Here is a 27,985-nt window from a genome sequence, read left to right as displayed (position 1 = left end):
GAGGCCAGAAGACCATGCCACAAGGTATCCAACCATCTGTAATGGCTATAAATAGCAGACTGGGATGCTATACTCCAGGCATGCATGTATGGTTATTGTGTGGATCTGTGTAAGAAATGTATATACTGGCTCCATATACATACGTACGTATGTGATGTGGTTGCATACTGTCCTGGCAGACCAAGTATACCTAAGCTTCTACCTTGCCCAGCCAATTGCAGTGCTGTGGCAGGACGGTGTTAGCTCCCTAAGCAGTGGTCCTCCAACCCATGGGGCAGATGTGCACACACGTCTGACGTACCGTCACTGCCTTTTCTGCCTCTGCCTGGGTTGTGCCAGCTGGCACTGCCTGCACTCCTCGTCATGGGCAGCACAGCATGCAGTCGTGGGGTTGCAGGCTCCCCTCTCCCCTCCATGTCAGCTAGAGCTAGGTGACTGTAGTGGTGCTGTCAGGGCAGCAAGGAGGCTAAAAGGCAGTGCAGAAAGCATGATGCTGTTTGCAGCACTCTCTTAGCTCAGTGCCGTTGCCCACTGAGCAATAAAGTGCAGGGACAGCACTTGATACTGCACTATTTCACTCCAGTGTCTTGCAGGCAAGAAGCAATCCTGGAAAACGTTGCAGTACTTTGTTGGCCGTCACTGTGTTGTTCTTCCCGTTGCACAGAGCGGTGCACAGCTCTGCTCCTAGGGAGTGGGTGTGCTGCTGCTTGTAGCCTGCTGCAAGGTGGGCTGGGGCCAGAGTGACGGGCCTCTCAGTGTTGGATGCCACTACGCGTGGCATGAGCGTTTCCGTCAGAGCATAGTGCCAAGTTGTCTTGCCTGCCAGCACTGTGACACTGAGTGGCTGCAGCATGGAAATATATGTATGAATGAATTTCAACTGAGATCCCGCTTAAGCTGATGACTCAATATGTGGTATCCTTTGTGGGAAATGGTGGGTAAGACAATCCTCTTAGTCAGGGGAGTCTCAGATCAGGGCAAAACAAGTGTTATAGCCAGTTGAGACAAAAGAAATGGTTTTTGAGAAATGGCAGCCTCTTTCATGGTTAATGCTGCTTAGGTGGGTTGTTCTGGGACTTAGATGTGTGAGCTTTCGCAATCACATTGTCACAGCGACAAACCTAGTCAACTGGGGTACAAGCCGTGCACATCACCATCAGTTCTGCAAAGGATTTAAGAAAGACTGTGCAGCTGAAGGTTTATCCACCCCAGTGGGGGATGATGGTATCTGCAGATGCATCATGGAAAATATAGCAAAAATGGGGTTCATGGTAAGTCTGCAGCTGCTGGCTGGGGGTGTCTGTGCGTGAGACGGTGCCCAGAAATTCTCAGGTAGAGATGCTCCCCCCGACCAGCTGTTTAAAGGATGTTGGAAAGTTATTTCCTTTCCCTCAAATTAAAGTCATCGTACAATATTGTGGCTTTGCAGTGTAAGGCCCAGATATGGCTTTGGACATCTGCCATTTGAGTGACAGACTGAAAAAAATCCTAACTTTAGGGTGGGTATTTTTCCAGGTGATAAGACTTTCTTAGTAGCTCTACCTACTACTGATTGTAGCAAAATGAAAGCGGTTTTCCCTGTACATGCCAGGGCTTGGGAAATAAAAGCTGTGATCCATAGAAAGTCAGAAATCAGGTAGATGGCTTAACACCCCAGAAGCACTTGAGAGCCGCGCGTGATTATTGGATTGATTTAAGGCTATTAGAGCTGCTTTACTGTCCTTCTGTGTGCCACGAGAACCTGCATATGTGTGTACATACGCAGACACATATACCCTATTAGCCTATACACATTTATATGTACATATGCATGTATGTGTACATCGTCTCAGAAACCAAAATGGAAGCGGCTTTTCCCCCAGCGCGTAGTCTTTTCATATGGTTTAAAGCAAGCGAAATCTGCAGTTACAGTTGTGTGCTGCTGCAGGAGCCATGTGAGCAGCCTGATTCTTGTATTGACGGCTGTAAGAAAGCAAACAGGTTGTCACAACAAATGTTCCTAGCCGTGTCCTAAAAGGGCTTCTTTAGTGTGAGGGGTTTGTGTCCAAATGGTTTTTCTCTGCTCTTGTTTAAGTGCCACTTCTGAAGAAATGTTGCAAATCCAGAACAAATCACGTGCTTGACATCAGGGATGTTGGAAAATTCATGCAACTGCTAAAATTCACACAGGATGGGCAAAGGGATGATGCCTGTTGTTCATTGTGATTTTTAAAACAGCCTTTGACTTATGATTTCCACTGTGTTTTTACTCGTCCCTTTTCTTTTCCAGGGGTTAAAACCAATTTTAGCTCTTCAAGCAACACAGGCTGTACCTCAGTGCCTGAAGCCCATGTGTCGGCTGCTGGAAGCAAAAGGTCTTTTTCTCACAAGTAAGCAAAGCAATTTTTCCTGAAGAGTGAGAGAGTTGCTAGTGCAGAGAGAGACTACTATGTAAGGTCTTGCAGCTAATACATAAAATACCACTAGTGTGAGTTTTGAAACAATTTGGCTAACACTATGCTCTTGGGCAGCACTTACGCTGATGAGAACTGTAATATGAGAAAGGGGAAAAAAAAGCTATATTTTTTGAGACCAAAACATGTCAGTAGGCCAGATCAGCCGACAGGTATTTTTTTGTTGTTTGTTCATAACAAGTATGGGAGATACCCTCAGGTAAGACAGAAAAGACTTCAGCTGGAGTGGAGGAGGAGACAACTGGGTGTATGTTGCTTAACAGCAGTACCTCTAAGAAGTTAACCTTAACCTTTTGGTCTTATCACTGTTTTCTCTTTGTAATAAACTGTCAGCTTGGCATGTCCCTTTCCAGGTCATGACCTTATTTTTTGTAGGAAGAAGTAGACAATATTGCCTTTGATGCTTTTGTATTCAACACCCTTGCCCAACCTTTCTGTAACTAAAACGATATGCAAATAAAAAAAAATATATAAATGAGTTATCTATCTAAACAAATCTTTCAAGAAAGATTTCTGTAAGATTTCTCCCTATCATTTGTGAAGTGCAAATCCAGAGAGCTTGTGAATGCGAGGGTGAGGACATTTGGGTGGAGCAGCACACATTGTGCTCCACCCACAAAATCCCTGCTGGTTACATTTTTTGGAGTAGGTGGAAAGAGTTCAGATTGACAGGACGGGTTTCCTGCCCTTTGTGGAAGTGCTGGCAGGTAGGCCAGGCCGGGACTGGCAGTGGGATACCTCTATGCTTAAGTCACACAGATGTCTCTGAGGTCGGAGTGTGCCCCAGTGCACAGAGATTGGCAGAATGATGCTTAATGAGCAGTTTCCTATCTGTGTCATGAGACTGTTAGAAAAATAAACATTACCTAAGCACTCTCTAGATTAAATCTAACAGGTAAAGGTACTGGACAGGGGGGTGTGTGTGTGTGTGTGAAAAATACTAAGTATAATATGAAGCCCTAAAATCACCTTACTTGCAGTAAGGTTCTGTATCATTGCATGTATTTCTGTGCATTTAAATGTAACTTTAAATTAGAGCATCCTGACCCACTTAATTAGACAGAGGTCCTCTGTAATAATGCTCCTTCAATTGCATTGCTGCGTTACGCACAGTCTATGTGAATTCTGCCTCACCCAAGAGTTGATGCTGTACTGTACGAAGTGGAAGGAGAGGTCTCCTTTGCGATATGTTCTCTTTTAACTGTTTGACTCAACTTCCTCTGAAAAATCTCAGTGTTGTCACAAACCACAGTCCAGCACTTCATTGTAAAATAATTATAAAATCACCCAAACCACAGCAGTGTGATGAAGGTTTGCAGCAGCCACCTTCCTTATAAACTGTTCCATTTTCAGAGGAGGGATGAAACCAAGTTAGGGAATCTTGAGAAGAGTTCTTGCTTCATAGTGCTGTGGTATTTAAATTTTTATGTTCAAGCCTCTTTGGTTGGCTGGATTTGCCTTTTTCTTTTCTGAAACCAGCCCGTTCATTACAGTTTAGAAGAACCAATTCCATGAGAGGATGTAGGTAGCAGTGTAGCAGTGCAGGAAGACAAACCAAGTGAGCAAGCGAGGAACCCGCCTTGGGAAGCTGTGCTCAGAGCACCTCAGTCCTTTGGCAGTTGCCAGCAGCACAGATACCAGTTGCTTTCAAGCCCACAGTCGACAGTCAGGTTATTTAATAAAGAGTGGGAAAAGAAAGGTAGATACGTATGAGGGAAACTGGAAGGAAGGAAAGGAAGGAAAGGAAGGAAAGGAAGGAAGGAAGGAAGGAAGGAAGGAAGGAAGGAAGGAAGGAAGGAAGGAAGGAAGGAAGGAAGGAAGGAAGGAAGGAAGGAAGGAAGGAAGGAAGGAAGGAAGGAAGGAAGGAAAAAATCTGTGGTTTTCTTTGTCTATTTTAATACTATTTCAGCCTGCTCACAGTAGGCTTTGAACTATATCTAAGCAAATGAATGGTCAGGCATTGGAACAGGCTGCCCAGGGAGGTGGCAGAGTCGCCATTCCTGGAGGTACTTAAAAGATGTGTAGATGTGGCACCTCAGGGCATGGTTTAGGAGACTTGGTGATGTTGGGTTGACAGTTGGACTTGATGATCCTAGGGGTCTTTTCCAACCTTAATGATTCTATGGTTCTCTTCTATGATTCTATGAATAGTTGACAGTGGCAGCTGAAGCACCCTCTATGCCAAAGAGAGAAAGGAACAGTGGCTCAAACAAATCTGTTTTCATCACACACTGTGATCCCTCAGGCTGCTTGCCAAGGAGCATGAAAGCAGTCTTAGAGCAAACCTCCACGAGCAGGCATCTCTCTGCAGGTCTGGCCAGGGAAGGCTGAAGCGTGGTTCTTTTGGCACTAGCCCAGGCTGCAGTCCTCTCATTACTTAATGGAGTCAGAGGTTCAGGGAATGTGGATGATCTGGTGGAGTCAGTGGGAACCGTGCTAGCCACAGAGAAACGTGAAAATGGCCACCGTTTCCCTAGATCACATAATTCAGACTGAGAGCCCCACAGTCAGTGAAAGAGTGTGCAGTGGCTGATGACTTCAGGACTTTCTTCCCGGCCACTCACAGTTATCTACCTGTTTTAGTGTGTAGACAACTTTGTGCGTGAAATACGACACATAATGAGTTGTGTGATAAAGATAATCCAGTATGCTTTAACCATGTTGGTTCTCCTCCAGTTGTGGCCTTCATGGTCAGAATAATGGATCCTTATCCAACAAGTCCAGACCCAGCCCACCTGCTTCCCGTGAAAAGGCCCCTTTGTCAACACTGAGCAAAAACCAGCCGAGTCCTGCGAACACCCGTCAGAATTATGGGGCTTCTTTAGCCAGCAGAAGCAACTCAGGCTCAAACAAAGGAAGTGACAGCAGCCAAGTGACGAGGCAAGTCTTTATTTCAGCATCCTGGTGTTCAGCACACTGACTTACCTTCTCTGCACTCAAATGGGGCATCAGCTGGTTGTCTGGCTTGCCAAAGGGGTCGTGTTGCTCCTCAGCATGGGTGTGACTCTTCACATTGGTGGCTCGACAATCAACAGCGTGCTCTATCCCATGTAAAAGTTTGACTGTTTCAGTACTGTAAAATTCAAGGTTACTTTTAGTCAAAGCACTTTGTAGCTGATTTTCACTCCAAGGCAGGCTCCTTTCCGTGGTTTTATGCTGTCAGTTCTCATGTGGCTTTCCTGGTTCTTTCACAGAAAGGTCCTTTCTCCTTTGGAGAGAGTTGGGTGGGGTTGTATAGAAAATATTGTATGCTCGGGTGAAAATTCACCCTGCCCGGCCTTAGGTAACTCTGTGTGCAGTTTCCTCTACAGGGAAGAAAACTAATACCTGCGGGAGCGTGCGACAGGTATTGCAGAGAAGAAATTGTTGTTTCTCTCCCTCCCTTTCTCTCTCTCTCCTCCCACCCCAGGCAACTCAACAGCCAAGCATGTCAGATACACACCTAAAGCTAGACAGGATTAATGTAGGTTTCAGGGTGCTCGGCTTCTTAACTCACATGTGGAGCTGAACTCAGTCTGTACGCTTCCTTACCTGGCTGTGTCTGCAGCTGGGTGCCCTTGCCAATGGCCCAGCTGCCTGCTCTCGGGCACCGTTTTGGGTGAGGAGATGGCTAGGTGTTTTAAAGTTAAATGTCTCATTTGAGGTAATGGCACTGAAAACAAGTACGATAAATAGTAAATTTTGTACTATAGCCACAAATCAGCCATTTTCTCAAGTACTTTGGTTTGCCAGAGGGAGTCACTTGTGTGGACACTGAGGAGCCCAAAATGAGTCAAGCGCCATATCAGTCTATGGGATGTGTTCCTTTTTGCCAGGACTGAAGAACTGTAGGAGTGATGTTATGTGATGGTGTGATGGTTTTTTTCTTTTCAGGCGATCAGGGAAATCTATTTCTTGTGGTCACAATTGCAGCACTAAGGCAGAAAATCCGGAGCGGTATTTGACTCCTCTGCAGCAGAAAGAAGTTACAATACGGCATTTGAAAAAAAAGCTGAAGGAATCCGAGTGCAAAGTTACAGAAAGGTATATTTCACTTCAGAAATAAGACTGCACAAGACTTATTCAGGAGCATTAAGGGATGGGAGTCCTGATCATTTGTACTCTTTTCTTGACCATGTAAAGTTTTCATTAAGAGATTTGAAATATGATCGGGCTGATTAGGTTGTTTTCAGGTATTTAAGGTTTCATTGTGTGCTCAGTGAATATGTACCGTGCACTTTTGTTACAAATATGGCTGTCTCTTTTTCCCTTTTTTTGAACTTTCCCGATAGAAGACTTTCAAAGGATAGTTCTTCACCAGCCTACTTTAGCACTGAGACCTTTTATACATAAAAAAAGTTCCACCTCACTCAGAAAATATGACGACAAATGTCCCCCTTTTCCCCTAATGAAAGAAAAGCTCTGACACAAGCTAGTGTGCCCGCTTGTGGTTTTGTTGCTTAGATATGGACTTTTTTGCAATAGCACTTTGTATGGATGCTAAGCGAAGAAGCAACAATGTACATTACACAGCAACAGATGTTGTCTCTTTTACTAAAGCTGTGCTCTGAGAACTGGCTTTCCAGCACACACAACCCAAGCGGGCACAAAGGGTTGTTTGAATGGAGCCCCAAGGTAGAGTCCCAGGGACCCCTTGGTCCTGCTTTGGGTGGCCCGACATCTGTACCTGTGAGGGCTGGATCTCACGCAGGGGGCCCTTCTCCCCACTTGCTTGCAAGTGAAGGCAGAAGCCTCTGGATCCATGCTGGGCTGGGGGGGTGCAAAGCAAGCCGGGTGCAAAGCAAGCCAGGTGCCTGCAGCCCTGAGCCATCCTGCTGTCTGAGGCCACTGTTGGCTCTGGCTATACGTGACGAGCTGCTGGCAGGCACAGGGGACACATCCAGGCAGCTGTTTGTCATTTCCTCCAGGGTGAGGCAGTAGATGAGATGTTAAGCGCTGTACTGGTTGGACCTAACCCAGAGGCCACCACTTCACCTCAAAGTGTCCAGGAACACAGCATAGCCCACAAGGCTGCTGGCTGTGTGGCAAGGTTGGTGACTCCAGCTAGGAATCAGCCAGTGTGTCTTGGCAGCCAGCTGTCATCTCTGCCAGTTCTCCCAGAGGTGGCAGCAAATGATGCATGGAGGAATTTGCTTCTTCCTTGGAGCATCTTTGCAGCATAGCCACCCCAGTGAGGTGGAGCCTCACGTTGACTCTTTAACTAGGCAGTCACCACAAGTGTTACGATATTTTTATTTTGCTCCAGGGAAAGAGAAATCGAAAAGCTCAAAGCTCAGGTGGAACGTATGAAGGAAGACTGGATCGAAGACGAGTGTAATCATGTGGAGATGGAGCTGAGCCTCTTGGAAGCAAGGAGGGAAATTAAAGAACTCAAGCAAGTTATTGAGAGCATGAAGAACAGCTTGGCTGAGAAAGACAAAAAATTTCAGAAATACTTCCTAGAAATAAGCACTGAAAACAAGAAACTGGAATCTTTGGTGTCGAGCATGGAGATGGCCCTGAAGAGCTCTGTGAGAGATGAGCAGCACCCGGAGTACACGTGTGACTCTGAGGGCAAGCCGTTGTGTACCACGATGCCAGACAGCCCCACCACAGAGGACCAAGCTCTGGAGGAGCTGGCAGATAGTGGGCTGTTTCTTCATGAGGACACAGCTAACGGGACTGATTTATTTGAAGAGAGTTTGACCACCACAACCTCTGAGTTGAGTGAGCCAGCTCCCTCCAATTCTACTGTGAATCAAGAGATGCTTGAAAATGTTCTGGATGAAAAACTAACTTTTTCCCAGGAGGAGGAGGAGAAAGTCAGAAACATGATGGTGGAGCAGACCATCCACACTGATGTGGTGCCATATAGCCTAGAAGGGGAGCAGTTCATTCAAAACATGTTCAGAGCTCAGAGCTCAAGATGCCTGTCCTCTAAGCCTGCCTTCTTCACTGAAGGAATTGGGTCAATTTCTCTCGAAAGCCTCAGTGATTCTGGTATCGTAGTGGACTTAACTCCAGGTGAGCCAAACTCGACCATCCTTTTGTCTCCTGTGACACCTCCATGCAGGAAGGTGGAGCACGGAGTTAATGAAAACCATTTTGTGAAAGAACTTGATTTTACAGAACCTCATGATGATGAAGTCTTTGGGTACGTCAATACTGTTTCTCAGACAGGAATAAAGAAGAGATACTGGAGCAGCAGACTCGCCAGTGATCTGGCTGTAGCAGCCCCTGTTGTACCAACTATCATGCGGCCTTTCAGTACTCATGGAGCAGGAACAGATCTCATTTACAGTACTAGAGCGTTGTTTTGCAGTTCTGTCCTAGTCCACCGTTTTGCTCTTGACTATTTGATTTGCCCTATAAATCGGTTTGAAAACATGTTACTTGTTTCAGAATGGAAAAGGTAAAGCCTTTCTACAGGATGTCTGTAACTGGCGTTTTTTGAGAGTACTGCTGCCTACAGAAATAGTCCTCCTGCTCCCAGTCACCATGTTCCCCACCCCCCCACCCCACCGTGCTGGTGTCTTTCTGGTGCCAACATATCTGCACAGTGAACATGACCAGGGAGATCAAGGAGAATACAGTGAGTTCTCTTTCATGTTTGTTTGCTGAATGTTAATTTGTTGTTTGTTAAGCTCAATGAGTTTCCCTGGCTGCTTCACTGGGCAAATATACCAGCACTTTGCACTGGCTCAAGAGTAGCGTGAGACGTGCACGGGAGCAAACGGCCAGAGAAAGGTGGGCTATTTCTTTAGGCAGCACTAACCTAAAGCTTTTGTGAAATTACAGTGTTGAGTGACACGGAGGCTTGTTCCCGCTAAGGATGTCACACATGTATTCCAGAGAGCATGCTAGTGTTATCCATTCGTTGTCCAAAGAGTCAGTTCAATTTAGAGGTAAACCCCCTATTCCCCAGGCAGTTTCCAGCACATTGTTTGTTCCTGTCTTGTGTAGTGTTCTTCTCAGTTGTACAATTGCTTGAGTGTTTCACTGGTCTTGTGTGTTTACAGGGACTGTAACCAAAAAGGTACTTTGTTGAGAGTCTTGAAACGTGTTATAAAGATAAGTATAGGTGTATGTACAATTTGAGTGTTAATGTTGTTTTAAAGTTTTAATGTGTTGGAATGTTGTAGTCATATGAGCCCTTTGAAATGTATTGTGCTTTAGCTTATTGTTTATTTAATTGTTTCATTGTAAATTACCTTTATAATCACAAGTTCAATGAAGCCTGTTAGAAATGGTAAATGTGTGAGTGTTTTATTGTAGCAAAGCCATATAAAATAGCCGGTCTCAGCTGAGCTATTGGGCACAGGCAGAGCTGGCGGAGGCACTGTATCAGGGCATAAGGAACCATCAGGACCCAAAGAAGAGAATTCTGCTGAGAAAAACTTCATTACAGCTCCAAGCATAAGCACTCAGGCAGAGAAAAAGGCTCCAGTTGGTCTGTGGACACACATGCCACCTGCATGACTGCGCCCATGCTGAGTTAACAAATGCAAGTGCCTAATCTTTAATTCAATGCAATCTTCCAGAAGCTTGTAACTGCTCATTTCTGTGCTGCCAGGAGAGTGTCAGTCTTCCCGGCGTTTAACAGAAGTCCAGAATACCTTGTTTAATTAATCTGAGAGCCATGCAGTCTCAGTGTGCCCACCGAGATGCCACTGTGACCATCAAACCACAAATTCTTCCTGTCCAAAACTTGAAATCCGTGCATAGTTCAGAGGAGGGCAATGCTAACCAACAGGCGACATAGCGGTGTTTGCCTGCCTCCACCCAACCTTTCAACAACACCTCTGGCCGGTTAAACCTCACTGGCTTCCTGTTCTCCCCTCCAGCAAAGCAAGTGTAATATTTCTCTGTGCAACCCAGAGCAGAAGAAGCCTAGTGAAGCCAGACAACGCCATGCACTGCCCTGCCGCTTTGGGGAAGAATGGAGTTATTAGCCACAAGGAAGGAGGAATAGTTGGCCAGCATGTGGGGAGCATTTGCAACACTCAAGAGGGTGACATGCACCAATGCTTACAGAGGCAATTCAGAGAGAGACCTTTTGCATCCTTGTAATGCCTGGGTTCTGAATTACTTGTGTTTGCAACAGATTCCCTAGTGTTCATTAAGCATTTCACTAAGGAAGAGGAATCAAACAGGCATGTTGATGTAACACAGGCTCCAAGAGTTCACAAAGATGAGAACACGAGAGCGCCTTGCTTCCTCTGCCAGCAACTTCCTCTTTCATGCTCACCTACCTTGTTGGGTTCCTGCAGGCCACTTGACTTGCCTTATGACACTACTGCAATACATAGTTGCTGCAAAGTCACTTTCAAAAGCTTTTCTTTTAAGTACCTGGGCACAAGGGCCAAAATTAATAGGTTGGCGGGTGGAGGGGATGGGACTGGAACACATGACACAACATGCCTTATTGCTACTTCAAAGCATGTCTGTTCAAGGCTGAGAGCACAATATTTTATATGTGATTTTACCATCTTTATCACAATTTTGGGTTTCTCTTTAACAGCCACTATTGTTTAAGTGATCTTTGCTTTGAGTGGCGGTGAAATGGAGCATAGTTTAGAGGACTAGTTTAGATCTTCAGTTCTAGGAGAGAGATTCACCTGTGACTACGTGGGTGTCTTTTGCAGCAGGCAGGCAACAAAGCAGTATGAACCTACACTTACATTTAAAATGTCAATAGGCTGAACTCATTTCAAACCATGTTTTGGACATGGTCCATGTTTAAGACACAAGGCGCTAACACCAGAATAACGTCAAAATTGCTTCTTGCCCTTAAAAATCTTCTGTCCGCTCAACTCTCATAAGTTATTTAACTATGCTCAGCAAGAGAGTTCCCGTCACATTCCTGATAGAAGTCCGTGCTCTGATCTCTACCTGAAATACAGCTCGCTTCCAAGCTGCCGCCTTTCCTCCTCCATCCTGCAAGCATGTAGACAGCTCAAGGTACCCTTTGTAAGAAGAGGCCTGAAGTACCACGATAAATGCTCCCGTCCCAGACTTTGTGGGACTGGCCTTTGCTCCCCGATCCACAGAGGCTATCCCAGTTGTTGTGACAAATGTACCATCTTGATTTTTCCCCATCTAATATTTGGCTTTACTCTTAGTCATGATTCACCTGGATCCTGCTGCTGCTGTATGGAGCAGCTAGGGGAGGACCATTAGCCTCCAAAGAGTTCAATAAAACCTCCTCCTTTTTCTGAGTTGAGAAATTGTTCATACCATACTGAGGCAAGAATTGAAGTCTTGCCTCAAAGTGTGCAGGTGGGGAGGACAAGCAGGGCATAGGTTAAGGGTCAGGTAGCAGGTGGCTGCTTGAATTCATGCTTACAGGGTAGCATAGGAACCAAGGCGGCTCCTTCCCTGGTTGAAGCAACACCTATTGATAATCCCATTATGCATTTCTCTTTCTAATCCAGGCTCAAAGAAGCCTTTCTTTAATATTCAGCTGAAGAGGTACCCAACATGCCTCTCAGCTGCTGAAAACACCGAGGCACAGGCACTGCCCACTGCCTCACCAGAGATTCACCTGCATGCTTACTTAGGTCCACCCACTCACAAGGCTCTTCTTCACTGCTGATCACTTCCTCATTTTGCCTTCTTTCCCCCCCGAATCAACTACCTCACCTAAATCCCAACAGCTAGAAATGCGCTAAAATTGAACCACTGTTTTATTTATGTCCTACATGAGCAGAACAGGGGAGCATTTTCCTCCAAAACCCTTCAGACAAATGAACATGGGGCATTGCAAACACAAGCAACTATAGCGCAGGAAAACATATGAAACCAATGCATGCTGTTTTGACATACAGACTACTAGCTACGAGAGCACTGTACCCTTTCTGGCATTATGTCAGGACTTGGTAGAGTAGATGGGAGCAATTCCTAGAGCAGTTGTGCTCAAGTACAGGCAGGGAAATGGAGGGAAGAACAGCAAAACAGTGTGAGTACGCAGCAGGAGAGGGCAAAGCAACGCAGGAGGGCTGATGTGCAGGAGGTGGCAGCACCTAATCGTTTTTAAAACAGCTGAAGGCTCAAAAAACACGAGCATTCTCATGACGCAGTCAGGGGCTTTGTTTCTAACTTCTTAACTAGCCAATGTTTTGTTATTTTTAATAAATAACATCTAGTTGCACCTATTTTACATTGTCTCAGAAATAGCAATAGTAAGCACTAAACTAATTTTTTTAGAAAGATGCGATGTCGCTTCCAACCTAAACTAGGCAACAGGTATTAGGTTTCCCTGCCCTGTGTCAGCAATAGGGAAAGAATTATGACATGTGCCTCCTTGCTTCATCGGTGTGGTTAAAAGGACAGACGCGGATTGCTATTAAAGCTTATTCACAGACTTTCTTCTTATCTCCAATCCACCATCAGATACTTTAGAGGTGTGTACTAGGAGCAGATTTGCTTGCCATACTGCTGTTCAGTCTGGACAGACTGCAGTCATCGATTCTGCTCCAGCCAGAACACTTGCGCAGAAGATACACACAAAAGTGCATATTGTTGCTTTCTAAAAGGTATTTTAAAATTTCACATTTCTCAATGACTTCTTTAATGTCTAAAAATTGCTGTCAAATCAGTTGGTCTGTGCAAGATTTTAAGCAGCATGACAAGCATACTAAATATTTTTTAAAACTTTTCTCCATGACAAAGGCCATTCAGATTAAGCCTTACTGTCTTTACTTTCTCAAGTACTTCTCTTTTAAGCAGAACTTGTGTCTTACAACTTAGTTAAAAATTCTATTTTTCGAGGCAGAGGTGATCTAGTCCCCCCGCCCCTTCCCATTCTGTTACAACTTCACAGGACCCTGGATACACAGGGAACCCGTCTCAGGCACAGGATTTGCTGTCCTCACTCATCTGCCACAAGACAGCCCATGAATTCAGGGATAATAGCATCCGCACAGCAGAAGATGCAGGAGGTATTCACTGAAGTTCTGAGCTGCACCTAATAACCACATGGACCCTCCTCCTCCCACACACCTTGCCCTCCAGCAGACATTAACTTTTCTTCTTCATTAAACTACTGTTGTCTTCTACTGCCTATTTACCTTGCACGCTTTTCTGACAGGAATCCCACTGTAAATACATACAGTAAGTGTACAAAAATGGAACCTGAGAAGTGCTGTTAACTGAACTGAGAATTTTCACACTTAGATGTATTCACAGGAGGACACCTTTTTTTCAGTTGTACTACCTATGCAACAAGTATACAGCGTGAGACTTTTTTTTCCCCTTAATGTAGGAAGTAGAAGAATTTCTGCTAGAAATACAAATTTACCAATACAAGTAAGCGATTGAATTGCTCCCCTACGTTCACAACATTAGCCTTCGTAAGAAAGGAGCAGCACGCACCACTGCTGTGTAGCGATGCCCCTGCTGTTAACCACTGTAATGTTGTAAAGGGGCATGGTAGCACAGGGGCTGCAAGTGACAAAGTGACAAGAAATCCACTTTTGTGTTCAGCTGTAACTTGTGCTCTACCAGAGCGTACTCTACCAGGAGTACGTTGAGAGCCGTAGGTCACCTTTAACAAGTAATTTTCTTCTGCACGCATCAATATTATCTCCCATGGAAAAATGTGAAACATTTATAAATACCTTTATGGAAAGGCAAAAGCAGACATTCTCGATCAGGCAGGGAGCAAAGGGTTCTTTAAAACTGTTTAATTACATGTTTCGGGTAAGCACAGACAATACAGGAGATTTACCACACTCTTAGGTATTTCCATTCTTTTCTCTAGGCTTGAACTATTCATTAAGAATGTCTTTCAATCAACATCCTTGCTCAATCACTTTTGCTGCAAAGAAGGGTGCTGGAATAGGACTATTGCAGGAAACTTCATTCCATCAAGGCATGATTTTCTGTGGGCTTTTTTTCTCCTTTAATAACCACCTACTAGTTGTTGAAGATATTCGGAGAGAACCCTGCCTTCCAAGATGCCCTGAAGAATGTACTGAAACCAAACGGTTGGAGTCCTAGAAATGCTGCAGCCCTAGAAATACTTCAATCAATACCAATATGTATGTTGTAGAGCTGAAATTCTCTTTTTCATTGGCACTGTGCCACTGATGCCTGGCTTGTGTCCGGACACTTCTACATCAGTTTTGTTTTCTTCTTCTTTCATTAGCCTTTGGGCTTCTTCCCCCATTTTCTTTCGTTGCTGCGCTGCTTCTCTTCTTTTTTTTTTCCCTTTCTGCTACCTGTTGTTGTCTGCAGTTAAAGAAAATGTGAACTGCTAAAGAACACGAGTCCAATTTTCAGCATACTTTAAGTTCCTGTCAGAAATGGGTTATAATTAATAATTTGCCCAAATATTTTACGATCTAAAAGCCACTCAGTTCTCAAGGATTCAGTGTGTCAGGGAGAACGTAGGACAGTTGTAAGGCCCAGAGCTATTTAGACAAATCTAATGCTTCAAGTAACAATACTAGCTGTCTTTTTCAAAATCAGACCAAAACAATTTGACTTGCCTAGGACATTGGCTTGTGTCCCTCCTTCCCCTCAGCAGAGGCATCAGAAGCTATCCTCTTTGTAATGCAAGTACTACAAACATTTTCTTCATGATCAGATGAGATGACAACTTCTAATGTTCCTTTTCAGGTATTCAGCATCTGTGTTGTATTCTATTGCTCAGTACAGATAGAAACAATAGCCTTTTAGGAAAAAAAAAATTAAAGTCTACAGTTGTGTATCCTTTTAGCATTATTTCTTATCACTGCTATAAAACCCCAGACATCATTACCTGCTAGCTCAGAGAATCTGTCGACAGAAATAGGTTTCTAATTTCAACAAATACATGGCTGACTAGAGCAAAGGAAAAAAGTAACCCCCAAATCCACTTGTTTTATTCCCCACTTCAGCTAGAACACATCACTGAGTGGCGCCGGGGCAACAACTGGATCCATACTCCAAGTGGCACGTTGCAGCTCTCTCCTCGATTGCATAAGTAGTAACAGAACGATGTTAGGAGGTCGCTCCGGCTTCGCATTCAGTTTATTAGATTAGAAAAATCTGTCAAGCTGCTTGCAAGAGGGCTTAAAAATAAAAATGAAGCTTCATTAGTTTGAAAAGGTGAAATTTAACACAGATTCGGTAAGAATAGAGATGTGCTTATTAAAAGAGAATCAAGAATTCTCATTGACAAGGCCGTAAGGAGTTAACTTTCAACATGCCTAAACTACCCGTGCGCATCCACATAAGTGTGTAAAATGCAGAGAATTAAAAGCTGTCATCATTGGATGCAGCCGTGTCTGGTAGATGCCAACTATGGACAAACTGGGCACACAAAACTTAGAAGTATTTGAGGTACAAAGGCTTCATATTATCTTTGGACTGGGCAGGACAGGAGAGGGACTGTACTTATTCAGTACCTTCACGGTTTCCCTTCATTGATTATTAATGGCCAGAAGTTTCCCTATGCTCTGTTAAGCTGCTCTGCTGTCTGTCATGGAAGAATGAAATTAGTAATTTGCATCAGGATCTACCTCCCAAATTAACGGAATTCCCAACGGTGTTTTTGAGGTGATGTCCCACTGTTGTACATTCCACCAGAAGGCCAGGTAGGTGACAGTGCTGTCAGTCTAGCATATGCAGAGAAATAATGTTTGCCACTTTACAGTAGCAGATTTTTGTATGTTCCCTGCACCTCTGAACTGATGCAGAAAGGAAGACGGTATATGCGCACTAGCCTGCATGTAAAGGCAGCGGTATTCCAAAAAGCCACATGAGGCGTTAAGCAGTGCTGCTATTCATTTGCAATTCTGAAGCGAGGACAGTCACAGCAGATCATGTTTCTGCCCCACCCTATAAACTGCACAACACACAACTCCTCTGCACAGAGAGGTGGTTTCCATGCACTCCGCTGGCTGAGTAATTTTATTGGACTCCAGTAGCATCCAAATGAGAGGAGACCTTCACATTACCTCAGACAGAGGAACTGAAGTCACTGAAAAATAAATACAAGCAATAAATACAACCACAAAGTGATTACCTTTTCACTACTCTTTTACTTGGTCATTATTCCAAACATTGATCTCTATTCCAAACTTCCTATGCGTATTCAACATAAAGCTACGACCTTTCAGGCTCAGAAAAGGTTTCGTTTCTCAATAAAGAGGCACCTATGATGAACTACAGCCACATGTGACTCATTCTTTCTGGGTTCCAAAGCAAGAATTTGAGCGGAGTTTGGATGGAATGATGCAAGCTGTTTAAACCAGGGAAGTATTCATTCCTGATGTCAGCCTTGCTTTGCATTCCTAACACAATTTATGCCCGGAAAAACCCAACTCATTGGTTAACAGAACACTAATTATAATCACTGTTAGCACACTCTTAGCAGACCTTCTTATTCCAGCGTGTTTTTACTTACTGTAGACCTACTGAATAACTGTAAGAAGAATGACTTCATACTATTCTTTTACTTCAACACGATTATAAATGTACTGTTGCTGTACGCTTCTATGGGAGAACTTATCTTGGGCCGCATATCTCCGGGGCACAGGGCTCTACCCACCCTGGGGACAGTGATGCACAGACATCAATATGATGGATACTAAATGTCCGTTTATTTAGCTGCGTCACACGCTTATATAGCTCTTGCGCTTCCTGTTCCTGCCACTCCTATGGGGAGGAGTCTACCTTTCCGTCACAGCCCGTGATCTTCCGGTCGCCAATCCCTGTCTATTCCCCTACATCTCCCCCTCCCCATGCTGCTAAAAGTTCTACAAAGCTACTTGCGTAAGCGGATACATATTGCGGTCAGGTCTATATTCATGTAACTCTTGCAGGCGCTCTTTGATTTGTCTTATAACACAGCATAACAATGGCAGCCCACAAGTAACCATGGTTACTACACACAACAAGATCCCCCCAATTATTACTATCCAGTCCCAGTTCATATCTCTCTTTTGCCGCCCTTTCCCAGTGTCGCTCTCGTTGCAATATTGCTTGCGATCTTGTCAAGGAGCTCATTTCTTTTCCCAATGGTACGGCTAGCATGAGGATCCATGTCTGCAGACCCTGCAAAGAGACAACTCAGAAAGGGATTATTCATTGTACATCCTTGCACAGTTCTGCTTTCACACACTTTGCAGGCACCCATTCTATGCGCCCTTCATTCTCAACCGCGGCGTAGCCCCTCCCCAGGCATCTCAGTTTCCATCCTCTCTCCCATTGCTCACTGCCTGGGAACCTTACTCGTACCTGCGGATAGCGCTCGCCTGCTTGAGCTTTGCCAAAGTGCTTCTCCACTGCTGTAACTTGCTCCTGCCCGTGTATAAAATGATTAAGCGAATATGATGCACGCATTAAAATAGTTTGCTGAGCTGCTATGGGTATAGCTCCCTTAATCCCCTCCCCCTCCCCAAGCTGTATTATTTTTGCTTTCAAGGTGCGATGAGCGCATTCAACTATTGCCTGCCCCGTGCTATTGTAAGCAATGCCGTGTTTTAATACAATATTCCAAGCTTTACACCATTCTTCGGTACTTCGAGCCCAAAAGCGTGGTCCATTGTCTGTTTTTATCTCGGTGGGCTTTCCAAGCCACGCCATTACCGTGGTCCAATGCGCAGTCAACTGCGTTGCGGTCTGCTTCCGATGCTGAGTAGCCATGATGACTCCACTATATGTATCAATTGTAATCGCCAGGTGCCGTCCGGGGGCCAACTGTGGACATTCAGTAAAGTCAGTCTGCCAGATGGCATTTGCTTCCAGTCCTCGAGGGTTGACTCCTGCCTCCCACAATGGCGAGTGCTGACAGTAAGGACAGGTGGCTACTACTTCTCTTGCTGCTCTTATTGAGATGCCACACTCCTTTGCCAAGGCTTTAGCACCCAGGTGCAGTTTTTCATGCAGTTTCTTTGCCTCCGTCAATGTCCAGACTCCCGCGGCTGCCTCATCAGCCATGCGATTCCCCTCAATCAGTGGTCCAGGCCCCGTCTGATGACTGCGAATGTGAATTACTGTCACAGTTGCTCCTCACTGCGATAAAGCAACCTCTAGCATCAAGGCAATTTCCGTGTGTGGTACACCCTCTCGTTTCATGGACATGAATAGTTTATACACATATAAGGAGTCCGTGCACACATTTATATGCCGATCTATATCCTTTCGCAGGGCCATCTCTAGCGCTTTCGCTTCTAGCCACTGCACACTTTTACCCTGCTCCTCATACGTCTGGCGCATCCAACTATTCTCTTCTTTCCACACTACCGCCGCTCTGTTCGTCTTCGAGGAAGCGTCTGTGAAATATGTTGGTCCTGGGTGAGGGGTATCCAAAACTCTACTATCCACACTCAAATCCACCACTTTGGCTGTCTCGGCCCACCTCTGTACCGTGCCTGTGACGATTTTCCCTGGGTATGAGTATACTGCCAATTGTATATCCTCTTCACTCTCTACCACCTTCCGCCATTTCTCCCCATTCCACGGCACTGTGAGCTTATCTGGCTCCTTCCCAAAGATTCCCTTGCTCTCCCGTCGCAGACGCCAGATCATTCCCCCGGCTACCTTGACTTTTGTGGAGAATGCATCCTTGGGAACCTTCTGATATACCCATCACAGTGCCTTTTCTTCCCCTGTCCGTATTTGATATAGCAATCCTAATCCTCCACCGGCGGTCAGAATCCAACCTGCAATTAATTCCTCCTGAGGGTCCCACCGCCATACTCCTTCCTTTTGCATTCGACGTTCTATCACCTGCAACTGCTCGACTGCCTCAGGGTCTAAACTCCTGGGCTCCCATGGGTCGGTCCCTTTCAGCAACGCATAGAAAGGTTGCATCTCCTCACCGGTGATGTGCACGAATGTCCGCAACCACTGCAGTGCTCCTACCAGCTTCTGTACATCGTGTAAATTTTTAACCTTAGGTGTAAGTTTAATAGGCTGAGCTTGTATGCAATCACCTTGTATTCTAGCACCCAGAAATCCACACACTGGTCCTCACTGTACCTTTGCCTCAGCTACCTTGAGGCCCTGTCCCGCAAGGCCCCTTTGGGTGTCTGAAAAGACTTGTTCACACAATGCCTCGGTGGGCACAGCTATGAGGATGTCATCCATGTAGTGGATCATGTAGATTCTCTCCTGATACTGTTGCCTTACTTGCTGCAATGCAGAAGCCACATACCTCTGGCAGATCGCTGGAGAATTTTTCATCCCCTGCGAAAGTACTCTCCACTGCCATCTACTACCTGGTTCTGCACGGTTCGCCGCGGGCAGAGTAAAGGCAAATCTCTTTCTATCATCTGGATGTAGTGCAATACTGAAGAAGCAGTCTTTGAGATCTAAAACAATGACTCGCCATCCTTTCGGGACAGCACTCAGATCTGGTAGGCCAGGTTGGAGAGGCCCCATGTCCTCCATTTGCTGATTTACTGCTCTAAGGTCATGCAGCATCCTCCATTGGTTTTTATCTTTCTTTTTTATAGCAAATATAGGGGCGTTCCACAGGCTCATCGAGGGCTCTAGGTGCCCTGCTTCATGCTCTCGTTTTACTATAGCTCTTACAGCCTCTGTTTTCTCTGTTGTCAGGGGCCACTGCTCCACCCAGACGGGCTGTTCGGTTTTCCACACTAACCTGCGGTGACGAAGCCCCTCTGAGGCAGTGGCCCTTATGCTAAATTTTTCAACCCGATCCCCATCTGGGCAAGGGCGTCTTGCCCCAACAAGGGGCTTGCTACCCCATCTGCTACTAGTATGGTCACTACGGCCGTGAGGAGCTTCCCTGCCTCCTCGTCCATGACTTCGAATTTTACAGGGCAAGTACTAGTCCTCGTCTGTTGTTCTCCTCCTACCCCTATTATACGTTTTCCCATGGCAAGGGGCCAAGTTGGTGGCCACCGTTCGAGTGGCATCACTGTGACATCTGCCCCGGTATCCATTAACATTCCCAGGCATATCCGTGCCGGGCAACTCGGCTCTTGCGGGGTAATCATCACCGCCGCCATGGGTCTCTCGTCACAGCCTATGACCAAGGCCACGCGGGGGCTGCAACCTGCAAATCTTGCTGGTTCTGCTCCCCTGCCTGAAGGTTCACTCCCCCTTGGCCCGCTATGGTGGGCAAAGCTCCTGGCACTGGCACCATGATGGGGGCCATTTGACTCACAGGAGGCGCGAATCCCCCTTGCTTCGCCCTCCTTTGGCCGTTTCCCGGCTTTGTAGTTGGACAATCTCTTGCCAGATGTCCTGGCTTCCCACACACCCAGCACCTCCCTACTGGGCGCGCTCCTCCTCCATTACGTCCCCCCCTTTCCGCTAGCAGGCACCCAGCTTTAAAGTGCCCTTGCTGTCCACACAAGTGACATCTCGGCCCCACCCCGGCCGCTTGCACCATCACCCTTTATTCGCTTCCACAGTCAGGGTTCTGGCAGATGTGCGCTCCCACACCGCCATGCTGATTCAACGCCTCCTGGCGCAAGACATGCCTGATGGTTTGACCCAATGATGCCCCCACCGCCAGGGTGCGGAGGACATCTTGTGTTTGCGGATTTGCTTGATTTCGGACGCAATCCATAAGGACTGCCTCCTTGGCTGCTTGTGGCAATTCTGATTCTACAATAGCCTTCTGCAACCTGTCACAAAACGTTGTAAACGGCTCTGCTAGTCCTTGCTGTATCTTTTGCCAAGGTTCCGCTTTTTTTTCATACCTGCCCACTTTGCTATACGCTCTGCGGGAACTCTCCGTTACCGCTTGCAGCTCCCTGCCCCTCCTCCAGGAGCTATCCGGACAGGGAATATCCCGGGCATCTCTATCCTTACTCCATCGAGGCTACAATCTCTGGCTATCAGCCGCCAGTTAGGTAACTCGACTGTCGCTGGGGCGCCCCCTTCGTTAAGAGTCCTGTCTGCCTCCCAGTTACTTCCCCTAGTGCGCGCATAGCCTGCTGCAGCGGCCGCAGCACGTCCTCCGCGGACCCCTCCGGAGCTGCAGCGCTCCGGACCTCCCCTTTTGGCGGTCCCTCTCTTCCCTCCTTCTGATTGGTCCTCCGAGGCCCCGCTGCCTTATGCCTCTTTTTTGCGCGCTGCAGGCGATCTGCCCCGTCTTCCCACATGTGGGCATCGGTTTCTCCCCCAACTTCTCATTCGCTGCTACTCGAGGTTGATCTATACCCCCCCTGTCCTCCCCTCCAGGCACCCCAATCCTCCTCCTCGTCCGACTCCCATCTCACGGGTTGCCCCGGCAGCCAGTCTCGAGGGTCGGGCAGAGGGCGGTGCCGCTGCCGGCGCTGCTTCCGGCGCTGGTCATCTTTCTCCTTCCGCTCCGTCACTCCCGCTGCGTCCGCTGGCACGTCACCCTCCCCGCGCCTGTGCCAAATCGTCCCAGGGGTATGCGGGGGGCATTCCAAAGGTCCTGCTGGCTCAACAGGGAACACCGCCGCTTCCCGATCCACCTCTTTGGGAGCCTCAGACTGAGTAGTTGGCCAGGCTACTCCGTCCGAACTCTCCGCTTCTTCCGCATCCCCCGCGATGCTTGCCCCTGTCTGCGTCCCCACTGCCGATCCTGGGTCTATTTCCGGGCTACTGTCGCCTGTAGCACCGTGCAGGCACAGCCGCGCCTGCCGCCACGTCTCCTGATCATCCCGAGCTTTCAATAGTAACCGGTGTATCTTTCTCAGAGCTGTATATACTGGCGTTTTCTCATCATAGCCCTTTCGGGCTGACTCCTCTTTAATTCTCACCCAGTTATCTTTATTAAATATGTCTGCGGGACTCCGTATGAGCCCCCGCGTAATCATCCATTGGATGGCCTTTGAGGTAGGCGCCTTCGAAATCGAAGTTCCATGTTCCTTCCCCAATCCCTTCAGTACCTTTACGACTGATTCCATGGCGCGCCCGCCGTCCTGCGGCTCCCCGTCCCACCCCTGCGTGCCCCAAGCTATCTTTTCCCCCCGGCGAACTTGCCATGCCGCCCCGCCGATCACGTCGGGGTCCCCACTTGTTGCTGTACGCTTCTATGGGAGAACTTATCTTGGGCCGCATATCTCCGGGACACAGGGCTCTACCCACCCTGGGGACAGTGATGCACAGACATCAATATGATGGATACAAAATGTCCGTTTATTTAGCTGCGTCACACGCTTATATAGCTCTTGAGCTTCCTGTTCCTGCCACTCCTATGGGGAGGAGTCTACCTTTCCGTCACAGCCCGTGATCTTCCGGTCGCCGATCCCTGTCTATTCCCCTACAATGTACAAAAAACATTTTCACACACGAGACATTTTATACAGTGCTGCTTATTCAGCCAAAGAGCATTTAGCTTGACTGTTCCTGTTGGGAAAAAAAATAAATTCGTTGGCATTTAGAAAGTCTAAAGGTGCAGATAGGTATCTACAATTTGCAGAAGCAACCAAGTTCTAACTAACTTCAATTAACTGAAAATCCAGTTTAAAGGAAAATCCCATTTTATCGTCCACTATGTTGATCACTGCCTGGAAAATTTGGGTGCATCTCAGCCCAGAATCTGCTGGGGAGTGGGGAAGAAAGAGACTACAGGAACTTTGCAGGCACTAGTAGCCTACTGCTCAGCACTGTCTTCCAGAACGCTTTGGTTTCCAGGAAGCCATATTGGGCTTATTTCAACTGCTACACATAAATACCAAGCCACCAGAGAAAAGGTCACAGGATATAGTCTTCCCTGTTACTTAACGGAACACAGCCCTCCATTTCTACACAAAAATGATTCCAGTCTAAGACACTTCCAGATATTAACTGAGCACCAATAGGTACCCAGACACAGGCAGCTAAGGGAGATCCTTACTTTTTCTGCACATGGATTTCATTCTCAATAAGCACTGCTGGAGTACAGTCAGCATTAACACTCCGGAGGGTTTGGGGAGACTTTGTCCCCCATTTAGCTGTCTGAAATCTTCAGATCATTTTGTAGACCAAGAGGCAGTCTTCTAGCATTAAGAGACTACAGATCAGTTCCTTACTACAGTCTCCTGAGAACAGAGGCAGGCCTGCCAAGTACTATGCCGAAATGTTAAATGTCAGAAGTTAATTACACCACAGATATATACTGCAAGAGAAACTGTAAACCCAGATTGCCTATCAACCTTGCTAAAAAAATCATCTGAGACTTTGTATGGAGTACTTGATTACTGTACTTGTAACAAGTAAGCGTAATACCTTACAAAAAGAATTACACAAAAGAACAAGACAGATCTATGTACATATACTACATCAAGTGTCCTAAATAACTCCACAGCTCAAGAGAAAAAAGCAAAGACAGAGCGCTAAAATATTAATAATTTTTAGATTTCAAAACAAATCCAAAATGCAAATCACGAGTGGGCTTTTCAAAGGTTTACAATCTTAGCCCCTTCAGTATGAAATTGTCCTTAAAAATTAACACAGCACTACTACTCTTCAGCAAGAAAAACCCCAACAATTCTCTCCTCCTTTTTTAACCGTAACATGCAATTTTGAGGTTTCAGACAATTTTACATGTCAACAACATTTAAGTCAGAACATTTCCAAGCACTTCACCTGCATTATGCAATGTTTGTTCTTCCTAAAGATTTACAAATCTAAGAGACATTTTACTGAAGCTGATTTAAAATACCCCCAAAAAACCAAGAAGATGCACGCTTCCAGGGTTGCGCAGTGATGAACTGTCAACAGGTTTCAGTCCCGGTCATTTATTTGTTGGAGCCCTAGCAGGTGAGTGTCCACTTTGTTGCTGGGCTCTGGCAAGGTTGCCACTTACATGGCAAAGCAAGCAGAGAGGCCCAGCGTTGGTGTGGTTGTGAAAGGGCTGCCAAGGGATTGATGTCATGGAAAAAGCCAAATGGCTTGGGAAATCTCATTATTTTATGTCATTTTTCTTACCTTGGCATATCCAATCTCCCTCTGAGATGATAGAAGTGGTTCATCCTGCAATGCAGCTGCCCTTGTCTTGGGACGCATGTCCATCTGCGAGAGGTTTCTCAGCCCTGCTCTTTGCCAGTAGCTGTCATGTCCTGTCTTGCCCTGTCCACCAGCTGCCCTTGTGGCAGCTGCTGTGGACAGCTCATGTGGGTGGCGGACAAGCTGATTTACTGTGCAAATAAAGGGGATGAGAGGTTGCCTGTCTGGATGTGTACAGGTCTTCCCTACTGCCCTCAGGTATAAGGCAGTGCCACCCACCACCAGCCAGGGACTTGCCCTGCACGCTCAGCTTGTGTACAGAACATGTGCTCAAAATGCCTCAGGGCTCCTCACATCTCCTGAAAACCTCCCATGTGGCTCCCATCAGCCACCAAGTAGCCCCTGGTCACAGGGTTTGGCCACACCCGTGCCATTCACAGCTTTCTTCATCTGCCAACAGGAAGGAGTGAGGGCAGGAGGAAGAGCAGGAAGAAGGGGAGGGACAGAAGGAAGGAAAAGAGGGAGGGAAGAAGGTTGCATTTGGCAGCTACCTCCAGCAGCTAGAGCCAGAGCAGCTGACAGTCACCGTGGGAGAGGCTCACAATGTCCTCAGCAACTTCCACCACTTCTTTGCCCAGCGGCCTGGCTGTTCTGACAACTTTTCCAGATGTGCTCTTCATTCCTGAAATTGTGAGTTCTGGCTTCTTCCTGGGGAGGGCAGATCCTGTTTGCAGGGCATCCAGCACGCTTCATGCTGCAGGTGCCTGAGGGATGAGACCTCATACAAAGCATGTGGTTCAGGACCCGTGCCAGGTCTCTGAGCCGTAGGGGTCTGAGGGCAGCCCCTGGTGCCTAGATCACTCTCAGAGAAAAGCACAAGCCCTGAGCTGGGAGCTCTGAAGCTCTCCTTTAGTCTGCAGGGGATTTTTGTGGTGTATCTGTAAACATTTTGTAATCTCCTGCCTAACAAAATGGAAGGGGTTGCTGGTAGGTTTAAACTAGGTTGCCAATTTGAGCCGATTAATTAATTGGAAGATGATTTTAGCAGCTGAAACAGGCAGAAGATAAATGGTTTGCTTAAAGCAGGGGCTAAAGGCAAGCTGAAGTAATTGTTCACAGCAGCAAAGACTCAAGGCTGCTGAAGCCGTTCTGCTCAGCTGCAGTGTTCCCGAGCTGAAGACACAGAGCGCTGGACCTGGGTGTGTGGGCAACAGTGGGTGAGCAAAGAGTGAACAAACACCTTATAACTTCTTCCCATATTGTAGTTTCCTTAAGCAGGAGAAGATCATAATCTTAATAGGTTTGGCACAGGTGATTAAAAGCAGTTGCTGCGAGCACTGACTAGAAGATGGAAAGTTTCAACTAAAGTCTTTTTCCTGTGTCTTCTGCCCATGAAGCCTGCTCTTCTCACAACAGTTTGAGAGGCTTGTTCCAAAGCCTGAGTACTTTCATCCAGCACTGAGGGGCTTGGCTGAGGGTTGTAGAATGGCACTCAGATCACTTAATGCTAAAACTTCAACTTTGCCCTTTGTGACCAAATCCTTCCTTGCCACCCAAGTCCGTCCACACTCCTGGGATTTACAGCACTTACTTCATTCTCCTAGCTGTCGAGCAAAGAAGAATTGGAGTAAAGCAGGCGTTACTGATGTATAAGGAGAAGTTTGCCTCAGCTCCTCCAAATACGCTCTGGGGACTTGGTCTCTGCCCAGGGCCTGAGAGCATGGTCTAGGTTTCCTGCAGCTGCATGAAGGTGGGTACAAAGTCCCTGTGGAGGTTCTGGTGGGGCAGACACTTGCCAGCCACCTCTACCACTGGGTTACGGTGGTCCTGGTGCTGAACATGCTGTTGGCATCAGCATATTACGGTCGTGGCTGTGCCTTGAACTGTTTGTAATCCCTTTCTCCAGGGGATTTGGCAAGGCAGCTTGCTTAATGAGACGAAAATAAGCACCCTATCCTCTGGTTTGGGTAAGATCTGGAAATGTGCATCCTAAAGGCTCAGGAACCACCTGGGAAAGAAGAATGTTGCATAACTGGATTTCTCCATCTCTGGAGGCGTTATGACTCTAGGTCGTCCAGCTGTATTATCTCTGTGTACAAAAGGGGCAGCTGCCTCATATCACAGCATTCAGAAGGACAAAGAGTTTCTCAGTCCGTAGCGGAATCCAAGGTTGCCTGCAGTGGACTAATATGGTAACCACAAAAATATTTGTCATTTCAAATGCTAAGACAGATGCGAAAAAGCCAGAAGGTCCTGCCCACAGCTCATACGATTGCCACATCGGGGTGTGCTGATTAAGAGCTACCATTTTTATTCTGTGAGGCTGGGTTTCATTCTTGTAATCTATTTCATTTGAAGAGTCTTCTGCATATCTGGATAGCCAGGCCTAGGTGGAAAAGCTGAAATGAGCTGAAAGCAGATATGTTTGCTTTGTAAAGGCTATTTAAAAGACTTTTTTTCCTCAGACTGTTGTCCCCAACCTGCTGTGTGTTTATTGGAAGCCTCTTGACCCTTTCCTCATTTTTATGACTCTTCTGAACCAAAGCCAGTAATCAAACCACGCAAACATACTTGTCTGAGTGAGAAATCGCATCCTGCAGAAAGGAGAGTTGGGGAGTGGTAAGAAATGAGAAGTGATACTTCTTCCCCCAACCTCTTATCTCACCCCACTTGTGTTGGATTTGAATGGAGCAGCGGTGAGGTTTTCTCCAGGACCTTTAGCTGCAACGCACTCATGGTGTCATTGCACGATTTATTACAGGGACTGGATTAGTTTTCAAGTGTCAGTCTTTGGTTGTTATTAGAGGCAGCAAAACAGCAGCACTTTGGACAACCTATTTGCACTCAGATATTTGCAAGGTCTCAACCGCATCCTTGATTTAATGTATCAATTTGTGTAATGTAACCAATGAACTTTCCTACAAATGTGGGTGACACAAATGATGTAACATTTTCTGAGTATTGTAAATCAGAAACGTTTTTCTCCACTTGCAAAAAGCCTCCAAGGAAATGGAAATGCCGTGATCTGTATGAGTTGGCACTTGGATGGTGGCAAAGGCTGGCCTGGGATACACTGGCGATCAGAATGCTCTTAGAGTCAGTGAGGCTGTCTTACCTCTGGAGATTTGCCTGCGAGCCCAAGACCAGCCAGTGATGAGGGATAGGTCCCCACAGCAGCACCAGTCTCCACGCAGTGTGCGTTCAGCCGAGAAACTCCTCATCATAGGATGCTGCATAGACTAAACTTTGCACAGGTTCAAGAAACAACTGGGCTGATTTGAGGCAGAGAAAAGCTGCTGAGTGTGTTGTAGTGCAAAGACACCGTTTGCAGCTCAACATTCTGCAGCATTGGACATTGTGCTCTCATCCTCTGGTGTAGGAATCTGCTGGTGGAGAAAAGGTAGAGCCTAGATGTAGCTGTCCTTGCGTTCCCCATCCCACCAAAAAACCCAAGGCAAACTCCCAAGCCTGGGTGAGAAGAATGGGGTCCCACCTGCTACTGGAGCAGCAGCTGGTGCATTGTGCAGCTCTGGTGTAGCCAGCAAAGGAAGACCCAAATAGCTGGAGCAGCAATACAAGTCCTCCTTCCCAGGAGAAGCTGGGAGCCCCAACCTTATTTCCCCTACCAGAGAGTAAAACTGGCAGTATTGCCTCTCTTCAGCTTGTTCTCTCTCCTTTCAGGGTAA

General features: G+C 46.6%; 1 protein-coding gene across 1 annotated transcript; it reads left to right on the top strand.

Annotated features, from left to right (window-relative positions):
- The first annotated feature begins 14 nt into the window (after window positions 1-14).
- Window positions 15-27,985, top strand: LOC142055667 (syntabulin-like). Its single transcript, XM_075089786.1, is given in 8 exon segments — window positions 15-24; window positions 2,270-2,369; window positions 5,130-5,333; window positions 6,327-6,476; window positions 7,699-8,347; window positions 8,349-8,406; window positions 8,409-8,699; window positions 27,981-27,985. Coding segments are annotated over 8 exon segments (1,467 nt in total).

Source organism: Phalacrocorax aristotelis, chromosome 3 (genome assembly GCF_949628215.1).
Source record: "Phalacrocorax aristotelis chromosome 3, bGulAri2.1, whole genome shotgun sequence".
In the NCBI taxonomy this organism is placed as follows: domain Eukaryota; kingdom Metazoa; phylum Chordata; class Aves; order Suliformes; family Phalacrocoracidae; genus Phalacrocorax; species Phalacrocorax aristotelis.
This window is presented reverse-complemented; position numbering and strand designations above follow the sequence as displayed.